This window comes from Megascapheus bottae, chromosome 24 (assembly GCF_031878675.1).
Source record: "Megascapheus bottae isolate mThoBot1 chromosome 24, mThoBot2.hap1, whole genome shotgun sequence".
In the NCBI taxonomy this organism is placed as follows: domain Eukaryota; kingdom Metazoa; phylum Chordata; class Mammalia; order Rodentia; family Geomyidae; genus Megascapheus; species Megascapheus bottae.
The window spans coordinates 27,522,749-27,534,254 of NC_143532.1; the positions used below are offsets into that span (position 1 = coordinate 27,522,749).

Genomic DNA, 11,506 nt, shown 5'->3' on the forward strand with positions numbered 1-11,506 from the left:
AGAGTCTAGTCACATAGGCATCCTTTGCCTTTCATATACCATAATTCCTGACTGGCAGAAATAAAGCAGGTGTTTCACATAGACAGTATTGTTCCCACAAACTAAGCATGGCGAAATACCTTTATGTGGTAGGGTGTAGAGAAAAGAAAGCCACATTCACAGATACCAGCCAAGAGGCAGCAACTTGAGCAGAACCCCTAAAAAGTAGCCTCAGGCCTGTCGGGTCAACCCTTGTCTGCACCTATGAGCTGTGTGAAATTAGCTATCTCAGTAAAACAATTTAATTTTTACTTGCTCACCATTTTTAGACTATGTCTTATTTTGGGCAACACTAGTCTAAATGTTATAAATTCTCTAATGATGTGTTTTTGTAATGGTATTTTCTACACATATACTTAAGGTTTTCCCCAATATTTTTTCCATTTTATTTTTTATTAGTGAGGTAATGTATAGAGTGGTTACAGTTATATTTCCCAGATAGTAGGTGCATTTTATCGTGTGTCTATGGGCCATTCTTATTTCCTCTTCAGAGAAGTCTCTCTTTAAGTCTTTGGCCCATCTTTTAATGGGATGGTTGTTTCTTTGAAGATTTGTTTTGGAGAGATTCAATTTTTTGAGCTGTAGATATATTTTAGATATGAGGCCTTTGTCTGTCATATGGTTAAAGAAGATCTTCTCCCACACTGTGTGCTTTCTATTTTTAACTTGCTAGCTATGTCCTTTGTCATACAGAAGCTATGCAGTTTAATGCAGTACCATGTCTTCCCCCATATTTATATTAAGGGATACCTTACATTAAGTTATCATATGTTATATTAAATTACAATCTATAGTAGATGTCATCCCATATCCCACATTTAGTTTTATTGCCCAAGAACAAAAAGAAAACTGGTCATCAAAGAAAATGTAGTAAAAATAAGGGGAATTCATAATACTTTATAAAACAAAGGCCAGTCTCTTTGATAGACTCCAGAGTTCAAAAGGATAGTTTTTTATTCAAAGTGTTGACTTTTTTTTTCTTTAACAATTTATAATTGTTATACAGTCTACCCTTGAAAACATTAAGAGGTTTCTATAAATGAGCTAATTTTGCATGAGAGATTGGCTTCCTGTTATCTAGTATCAGATTGAGTTATGGCTAGTAAAAATTTGCTAACATGGAGGATGTAGAAAAGTAACCAGGATGTTGTTTAACTTCTTCCCAGGCTCTGTGCACTAATATATACTCCTTAAGGAAAGATATGGTTTTAGGAAAGTTGTTTCTAGAACTAGAACTGTGAAGGCAGCAGAGCTATTTTTGTTAGAGTAAATCCATATGTGATGTTCAGTGGCGTATTGCAAGCAGGTCACATTGTAGGCTCAGTTGAAGGACAAAGCCATTGTTTAACATTATGAAATGTAGAGTTCCCACCCTCCTCTTCTCCCTGTGACCCAGTTGTGAGGCAGGACAGAAAAGTCTTCACACCAAAGTAGAGATCAGTTTATAACTATTTTTGTTATTTGTTTCTCACTCATAAAAACCTATAGTTCAGCTTTTTAGTATGGTTTGGAACAATAGCAGTTCTTGTTAGCATTCCACATCAATAACTAATACCTTCATTCTTGTTTTAAACAGCTATACTACTCCAATGACAAGCCATAAAACTTAATATATTTATAGCTATAAATTAAACATTTCTACAAAGCAAATCTGACAGTCTTAGTACTGTTTTCTTAATTGTTTTAAGTAATATGGAGAGCAGTTGTAAAGAACATGCAATAATGGCCAGACGCTGGTGGCTCATGCCTATAATCCTAGCTACTCAGGAGGCTGAGATCTGAGGATCAAGGTTCAAAGCCAGCCTGGGCACAAAAGTGGGTGAGACTCTTATCTCCAATTAATCACCAGAAAACCAGAAGTGACACTGTGGCTCAAAGTGGTAGAGTGCTAGCCTTGAGCTGAAGAGCTCAGGGACAGCACCCAGGCCCAGAGTTCAAGCCCCACAACTGACAGAAAAAAAAAAAGAATATGTAATGAGCCAGGGGTAGTGGTTCATGCCCACTGTCTCAGATACTCAGGAGACAGAAGCAGAAATATATGGCAAAAAGCCAAACCCTAAGTAAAAAAATAACCTAAAGCAGAGTGGTTCAAGAGACACACACACAAATCTGTAATAAAAATTAAAGGGCCAGGCATGCACAAAGATTCAGAGTCAATTCCTCAATACCACACACATAGAAAAAGCTGGAAGTGGTGCTGTGGCTCAAGTGGTAGAGCTCTAGCCTTGAGAAAGCCCAAGGACAGTGCTTGGGTCCTAAATTCAAGCCCCAGGACTGGCCAAAAAAATTAATATTTTTCTCTCATTGTTCAGTTGATGAGGAAACATGGAGTAGAAAACATTTGAAGTTATAAAGAGCCATCAAAATGTACTCACATAAAGTTCTAAGAAAGAAAGTCAAAGAGCCACAGTGCTATTTCTGGCCTCATTTGCTTTGTCTTAAAAATAGTTTACCTCAAACACACTGTATTAAATATGTAAGGTCTTGTCTATGTGGGTTTAATTACAGAAACTAATAAAGTATTCTCTAAATATAGTTTACCTCGCCTGTAATTCCATCTACTCAGGAGGCTGAAATCTGAGGATTGAAGTTCACGGCCAGCCCAGGCACTAAACACCGTTAAAAAACCGAGAGACTCTTGTTTCCAGTAAATCACTAGAAAAGGGGAAGTGGTGCTGTGGCTCAAGGGGAGATATCCTTGAGCTGAAGAGCTCAGTGACAGCGCCCAGACCCAGAGTTAAAGCCCCATGACCCACAAAAAAAAAAAATAGTTTATATCTTCTGAATATCGGAGGCTGTAATCTCAGCTACTTGGGAAGCTGAGAATGGGAGAATTATGTTTCAAGGCCAGCCCGAGCAGATATGTCCTTGAGACTGCCCATAGCGCAACCCATAGGTGAGTGCAGGCACATGTGCCTGTCATCCTAAGACAAGAGGGAGGCGGAAATTTAGATGAGCATGGTACCAGGCAAGCCTGATATGTCTTGTGATCCCAGTGACTATGACTAAAAGTAAGTTTATGGAAGCTCAGGTGGCCAGGTGGGAAGCAAGACTGTGAAGAGGGTGAAAAACTGACCTAGAGGCATGCTTCAGCCATAAAGCACCAGCCTAGTGAGGACAAAGCCCTAAGTTCAAGGCCAAGAACCACAACAACAGTAAAACAATTTTCTTATTTATACCACTTGAATAACATCTCTAGTCCAGCTATTTTGCTGGTTAATTTAGAGCATCTTTCAGACATATGTACCCACACTGGCTTTAAATCTTGATCCTCAGATTTCAGCCTCTTGGGTAGCTAGAATTATAGGACTGCAAAAGCTTGAAATAGTTATTTTAATTGTTAAATGGTACTCTTTTGAAAAGTTAACAGTGTATGAGTAATTAACTGATTGGTTATATACTTTTTGCACTTAGGTTAAGAATAAAGGGATCCAGCCAGGAGTTTGACCTAGTGGTAGAGTGCTTGCCTAGCATACTGGAAAACCCGGGTTCAATTCCTCAGTACCACATACATAGAAAAAAAACAGAAGTGGTGCTGAGGCTCAAGTGGTAGAGCTCTAGCCTTGAAAAAGTCCAAGGACAGTGCTCAGGCCCTGAGCTCAAGCCCAGGACTGGCAAAAAAAAAAAAAAGAATAAAGGGATCCAGACAGATAACTCACCATATCTTAGAAACAAAGTCAAAGATAACATTGCAAATAGAGGAAAGTGATTCAAGGAAGGCCTTGTATTTAAAGGAGGCATAAACTGATAACAGAAACCATTTTTACTGATGCTGGTTGGGTTGGGTTTTCCCAATTCTGCTGTACATCAGTGTTTCCCAGGTTGTTCATTCCTAACCTGTTTCAGAGTGCATATATTTCTCAGGGTTGTTATACATGAACTGTATGAATAAATATTCTGCAAATACTGAAAGCTGTTTAGTTATATGTAGACAAGCATGCCTAAACTCAAGGAATGAACAAGTCCCAATCTATAATGAGGAACCACTGATGGATATAACCTGCTGCTATAGAGCTTTGGTGAATGCTACTGAGGCTCTTTGACTTTCTGACTTTATTACATTATGTGTCCACACTTTGATGGCTCTTTACAGCTTCAAGTGTTTTCTGCTCTATGTTTCCTCATTATTTGTGGCTCTGTCTCAAGGAGAAATTATGTTTGCATCTAATAGCAAAACAGTTTGGGATATTCTCTATTGACTTACATCCATCAAATTATACTTGGGGTCTCAGAGGTCCCAATAAATTCTTACTTTTTTGCCCTTATTCAGAGTCAGTCTAGGAAAATACCATGAAGGGATGATACAAAAATGCATTCTGTTAACCTAAACAGCCTTTATTGAAGAAGAGAACATGTCGGAGTTGTGGGTTATTTTTAAGAGGCCTATTGTGTATTTATTAAGAGAAAGATGAGAAAGGTAGTATTTAGTACTATAGTAAAATTAAATTCTTTCATATGGAAAATAATTTTTAAATAAATATACATCTGAAAAATATTTTGAGTATGTCAGTTCAATAGAGAGCAATATTCTATTTTCCTTCCATTATAAAACATATTTTTTAATTTGTTTTTCTTTTTTTTCTTTTTATTTATTTTATTGTAATTAATAGAAGGGTTACATTGTATTCACCAGATAGAAGGTGGATTACTTCACAAACATTGATACCCTTTCTCATGACATGGACCCCATTTCCCTCCCTCCCCCCGCTCTTTTTGATTTCCCCCTTCCCCATCCAATTTCAAATAACCAATTAAGCACATATAAAATATATCAGATAACAAGGTGAAATATTATAACAATATGATATAACCAAGGGATAGCAAAAGAGATGAGAGATAACATAGTACATTAAGGACAACAGTCACTCATTATATGGCTTTTAAAACATATATTTTCTAAATAGCAAAATTACAGTCTCTGCCACATGCTAGTAGGTCACTCCTGTAATCCTATATCCTCAAATACTAAGATCTGAGGATCACAGTTTGAAAACAGACCGGATAAGAAACTCTATGAGACTCTTATCTCTAATTAAGCACCACTGCCCCCCCCTCCAAAAAAAAGCCATAAATGGAGCTATGGCTCAAGTAGGAGAGTACACTTGAACACTAAAGTTCATAGACAGTGCCTAGGCCCTAAGTTCAAGTCCCAGGAAAGAAGAAAGAAGGAGGGAGGAAGTAGAGAAAGATAAGGAGGGAGGGAGGGAAAGGAAGAGGAAGGAAGGCAGAAGGAGGGATGGGAAGAAAAAAAGAACATGACCTATATTCCATATATTTTTATAACCTTTATTTTTCTTAAAGATTTTTTACATTATATCACTATAATTGTATATGTTCACTGATGGGGCAGGGGCTTGTTTTTGTTTTCCTGATTCCAGACCTTGAACTCAGGAGCTTGGTGTCCTCTTGGCTTGCTTGCTTAGTTGATGTTCTACCACATGAGCCACACCTTCGGCCCAACTTGTGCTTGTTATTTTAGAGTTGGAATCTTGTGGACTTTACTGCCCAAACTAACCTTAAACCCTGGTCTTCCAATAGCTAGGATTATAAGCATGAGCCACTGACACCAGCAATGTTCTCTTTAAAGTCTTGAAAGATTGGCCATACTATATAGAATCCCCGTAAACTACAGGAAATACATTAATGTTGTTATATTCAGAATAGCCTTTTAATCACCAGCATAGAGAAGTTTGTATGAGGCCAGAGATATGACTCAGTGGTAGAACATCTGCTTGGAAAGATTGAGGTCCTGAGTTCAAACCCCAGTACACCAGATTAAAAAAAAAGAAGCTTGTGTGAGCCACCATCAGAGACCATGTCTTGCTGATTTTGTAAAAGAATGTGTTCATAGGGCCGGGAGGTTGGCCTAGTGGTTAAAGTGCTTGCCTAGCATGCACAAAGACCCGGGTTCGATTCCTCGGTACCACATACATAGAAAAAAGCCGGAAGTGGTGCTGCAGCTCAAGTGGTAGAGCTCTAGCCTTGAGAAAGTCCAAGGACAGTGCTCAGGCCCTGAGCTCAAGCCCAGGACAGGCAAAAAAAAAAAAAAGAATGTGTTCATAGATAAGCTATGGAAGTAAAAAAAAAATTGCTCTTATGAAGTCAAATGAAAAATAAATCAGGATGGATTGTCATCTGTGTGTCTCTGTTCTCAATAATGTAGTCTTTCATTTTCCTACAGCTCCCTGCACAGGCAGTACTTTTTTCTGCCATAGCAACATGTGCATCAACAATTCCTTAGTGTGCAACGGTGTTCAGAACTGTGCATACCCTTGGGATGAGAATCATTGTAAAGGTGAGTTGGTGCTAAGGCCAGCTTTTTTGAGAAGAGTGGTTCTTGCCTTTCGTTAAGGAAGGCTTCCAATGCACTTTTCTGCAATGGGCTTAGCAGCTGCTTTCTCCGAAGTGAAGACAAGAGATGCAAGAGAATAGACCTTTAAAAGAAGAATAGACCTTTGCAGTGTGGTCAGAGCATAGAAAAATACAACTTCTCAACAAAATCATCTTGTGTTTATGTTTTTACCTTAAGTTATTCAAAAGTGCATTGTGTTATTTTTGCTCTTATTTGCTTACTGTTGTTGAAACTTGTCATTTGTATTATAATGCTGCCCTTTCCAGTTGTCACAATAATGTAGATGATATCCTAGAGTACTGCTCTTTTTTTAAGTTAAATGAAAATGCTACTTAACAATCCACTAAAAGGTTCAGCCTTCTAATATGAAAACAGATTCATTCTAATAGTTATTGTATCAAATTTCCTGTGCTACTCATGTTAATAATTGGATATTGGCAAGCTGCTTTTTTAAACACTGAGAACTAAAGTTAATCTGTCTTCAGTCCACCCAAAAAGTTATATAAGTATCTTTCTATGAAAAACTATGTAATCTGATGGGTGTATTAAGTACTTGACATGAATATTTTCAGGTATTCATCAAACACAGTACAGTGTGATCTCTCCATTCAGGTCCAGTCATGCTTGTTCTCTCTTCTGGTGGCTGTCAGAACTGTTGTTTATCTTTCTACATAGCAGTCAGCCAAACCTTCCATGCAACATAAACCTGACAGAAGAGTATTTATTTTAGCACTTTCTATGTTATTTTAATTTGATTTGTAAGACATATGCATTCATGTCCCTGTTGCGTAAAGAAACCAAGTGTTTAATCTTTTCTAGAATGTATGTACGTAGCTATATCATGGTTAGTTACTTTACCCAGTCATAGTTAAAGGCCTTGTTTTCAGTTGCATTGTCTGTGGCATATTTTATTCTGGTTTCCTGTTTTCTTTAAATATTCCTTATTGGTTTAAATGGCAAGGGGCGCCCCATCAACAAATTTTGAAAACCTCAACATTTCTCTTTCTACAGAAAAGAAAAAAGCTGGGCTATTTGAACAAATCACTAAAACTCACGGAACAATTATTGGAGTGACATCAGGGATTGTCTTGGTTCTTCTCATTATTTCTATTTTAGTGCAAGTGAAACAGCCCCGGAAAAAGGTCATGGCTTGCAAAACTGCTTTCAACAAAACTGGGTTCCAAGAAGTGTTTGATCCTCCTCATTATGAACTGTTTTCACTAAGGGACAAAGAGATTTCTGCAGACCTGGCAGACTTGTCAGAAGAACTGGACAACTACCAGAAGTTACGGCGTTCCCCCACAGCCTCGCGGTGCATTCACGACCATCACTGCGGGTCACAGGCAGCCAGTGCCAAGCAAAGCAGGACCAACCTCAGTTCCATGGAACTTCCCTTCCGAAATGATTTTGCACAACCACAGCCAATGAAAACATTTAATAGCACCTTCAAAAAAAGTAGCTACACTTTCAAACAGGCACATGAGTGTCCTGAACAGGCTCTAGAAGACAGAGTCATGGAGGAGATTCCCTGTGAAATTTATGTCCGCGGGCGAGATGATTCTGCACAAGCATCCATATCCATAGACTTTTAATCCTGGCTGATGGTAGGGGGGATGGGGAGCTGTATGTGTGCAGCCTACAGCACCAGTTCTGTCAGCAGCCAGCCCTGTTCTAGCAAAACTAGTAAGACCTTCATTTGCCATTAATGTATTGTACTGGTGACATCTCAGGCAGTCTATATGTGTTATACCAACCAAGGAACTTAATGTATTCAGGGGGGAAATTCACCATCATCTCTTGCTTGATGTCATATGAACACAGCACCACTAGTTAGCAAGCAGCTGAAGAAACGAGTGGTGCTAAGACAGATTCTAGCTCAAGCTCAGGCCCAGGCTCAGGCTATTGAGTGATAAAGCTCTAACAAGTACAGCTTGATCACACAATAAACTTTAAAAATAAGCCTTTTGGTTTACTTTTCTCTAAAGTTTAAGTTGTTTTATATACCTAGAGTTTGCCATGTCCATGTCCTATCTAAGGCTAAGGGTTTAGTGTACCACTTACATCAGAATACAGCTGGCTACAGGGTAAGCGCTACTTAAGACTTGGTTATATTTCATTTCTGTCTACTAGTTTATATACTATTGCCTTCCCATTCCTGGACCTTTAGTCTTTGTTTCGTGGTTGAAGTAGTAAATGATAGTTTATTCTCATGAAATCGTATTTCATCTTAGTTATTCTAGAATATTTCATAATCCAGTTATCAGTCACGACTAAAACTTTGAGAAAGATAAAAACTTTTAGCAAGTCGTTGAAGTTTCCTATATTTGGTTGCATTCAGTGAGCACCCATTCTTTCCAGATCACAGGGTCCTGAATGCACATGTGAGTACCTGTCATTAGGTTCATTTGCAGTGGTCCTCATCTCTGCATCTCTGTTATTTTTGCAGGATGATTACTTCACTACTCCTGTATTGGGTTACTTCTTTCTTGAGACAGTACATTTTTCTAGCGTTATTCAAAAATAACAATTTCAACTTTTTTTTAAGCTGCACTTCTGACCTTATGATTTTTATGGTATATAAGATAATAATTTATAAACATGATATAAAAACTCATTGTGTTTTTTTAGACTTTTGATATTATTTTATACTGTACAAATTTTATTAAAGCAAGATTAATGACCTACAAAGACAGATTTCCTGCTGCTCACATACCAGCTTTGTACCTGCTATAAGGGGGACTGTACACTATTAGTTATTACCAAGACCTGGGTTTTTGTGTGCATACACTTCTTTCCTTTCATTACTGTATTTAATTTGTGATAAATTTTTCACTGCGTGATATTTATTGTTCTAAATTACTACACAAGTCTTATATTAAACTATATTGCCATATGATTCTTCCATAAAATTATTTATGGCACTGATATTTGAGATCTTAAGATATGTATGAAAAGGAGTCCATTTGCTCAGTTATAACCAGTGTAAACCTACTATGTAGAAAAGGTGTAAATTCTTTTTTTACATTTTTATATTCCTTTTTACATTTTGCATCTCAGTAAAATGTGAAGTTGATAGTTCATGGAATTTAGTTAAATATTTTAAGTGCTTTTGAATTTTTTGTTTGTTTTGAGATAGTATCTTGCTGTATAGCCAGATTGACCTCAAATTCATGATTCTGCCTCAGCCTCCCAAATGCTTGGGTTACAGTGTCCACCACCACATTCAGCTCATAAAGTTGGTTCGCTGTTTTATAGACACTATCTCACATTAGTGAAAACTGTAACTTTAAACATATACGATACACTTAGAGAATACTGCCTCAAAGTTTGTTTCCTCTGTTCTATATTTTAAGAAGTTGATTATACACAAGTGACCAGGAAATCATTCTCATTGTCTAGTCATGATTTAAATTTTATATAAGCCACCAGAATTTCCAGTTTTTAAAAATACAACTTGGAGAAAGTGGCAATGAATATAGTAGTCAATGATGTTGTACTGGAGACAGATTTACTAAGTTTTTACAGTGGTTACATTGAGTCACCATTTTAGTAGGAAATGTAGGCCAGCCAGCATTTGGACCACATAGGAATTCATACTTTAACAACTACTATCTTAATGTTCTTTATAATGGGAAGGACACCCTCATACTTCATATATAAAATTATATCTGTAATAAAAGTAACTTTTGTACATCTTTAACATCTAGATTATGGTGGAAATAATGCTTAACTATATTATGGCTAGTTGCTTATACCTATGTTTTTATTTTTGAAACTTGTAACCTATTTTTAAAAGGCTTAAAAGAAGCCTACAAAATACAGAGCCTGCAAAGACATTAAATACAGAAACGGCACAGAAATGCATGGTTTCATGCAATTTAGCAAATTGAACAGTAATCTTGTTCTAAATTTTCTGGTTGCTGAAATGAAACAAACAGTGCTTTCTTTTCACAGCAGAAAACACAAACTCATTGGGCACTGTTGACTCATGCCTATAATTCTAGCTACTTAAAAGGCTGAGATCTAACGATCATGGTTCAAAACTACCCTGGGCAGAAAAGTTCATTAGCCTCTTATTGCCAGTAAGCCATCAAAAAGCTGGAAGTGGAGATAAAGCTCAAGTAATAGGATGCTAGTCTCAAGTGAAAAAGCAGAACAAGAGCTCCAGGCCTGAGTTCAAGTGCAAGTACTGGCATGAAGACCAAAAAATAACAGAAAAACGCAAACTTATCTAGGGGATAGTTCTTCTAGGATTTGAGGACCTAAATTAATATAGAACATTTCCTCAGAATTAAAAAATATGCAAAATTCATGAAGGAGGTCATAAGTTAACATCTTCTGAGGACAATGTTTTCTGGTGAGTTTATTTGCAGGGACAGAACCAGATGGTTAATAGCTTAGTCTATCATAAGTTATAAGCTGTCATTGAGTGGATGCTAGATCTCATATCTTAGTCAAGCATTTTCTTGGTATTCACAAAAGAATAAAGCTAAAACATCACTACCAGGATAATGCTAATGTATAATTATTTTCTAAACTAAAAGCCATAAAATTTAGCAATGAAATATAAGAGATTTAGTCATCTAAACACCCCACAGAGTGGCTCAGTATTAAACATCTCTACCCAAAAAAAATGCAAATCTGAACGGGATGAATGTTCAATTCGGGAATACTATTAAGTACAACTGTATATTGTCACTGTTAAGTGTCCATCCAAAATTTAACACAAGATAGTAATTCCAAGTAGTCACTAATTACAGGAAACCTTTTCTCAACATCTCAGATCTATAGGAATAAAGTTCAATTTTCATTTTGGGAGAAGAGTGGACAGTCAATCTAAAAGTTTAAGCAAAAGCAAAAGATTTTCCCATTTTACTTCACAAAAAAGATTAGGGCTCTATGTCTGTGTCTTTGTATTGTTTCCTACAATTCTTAGGCATTGAAAGAGCCTCCTAAATAAATGTCTGCCAGTGCACATTTTTATATTTCTGTGGCTGAGATAAGAAGCATGCTTCCTTGTTTCTTGTCCCTGATCAGATAAGATAGGAATGGCCTGGTGGTGATTGGGGGCAGCAGGGGAGGGAGAGATCTCAATTGAGATTATACCAGCATTGC

At 37.1% G+C, this 11,506-nt stretch overlaps 1 protein-coding gene across 2 annotated transcripts in view; it reads left to right on the forward strand.

Moving 5' to 3' along the window:
* The window catches only part of Neto2 (neuropilin and tolloid like 2), a 50,051-nt gene extending 39,026 nt beyond the window's left edge, over positions 1-11,025 (forward strand). For both annotated transcript variants that reach the window (XM_090357684.1, XM_090357685.1), the window contains exons 8-9: positions 6,221-6,334; positions 7,403-11,025. In XM_090357684.1, the coding sequence (XP_090213810.1) occupies positions 6,221-6,334; positions 7,403-7,983 (695 nt within the window). In that variant the 3' untranslated portion in view covers positions 7,984-11,025. The remainder of the gene's footprint in view (positions 1-6,220; positions 6,335-7,402) is intronic.
* Positions 11,026-11,506: the final 481 nt, after the last annotated feature.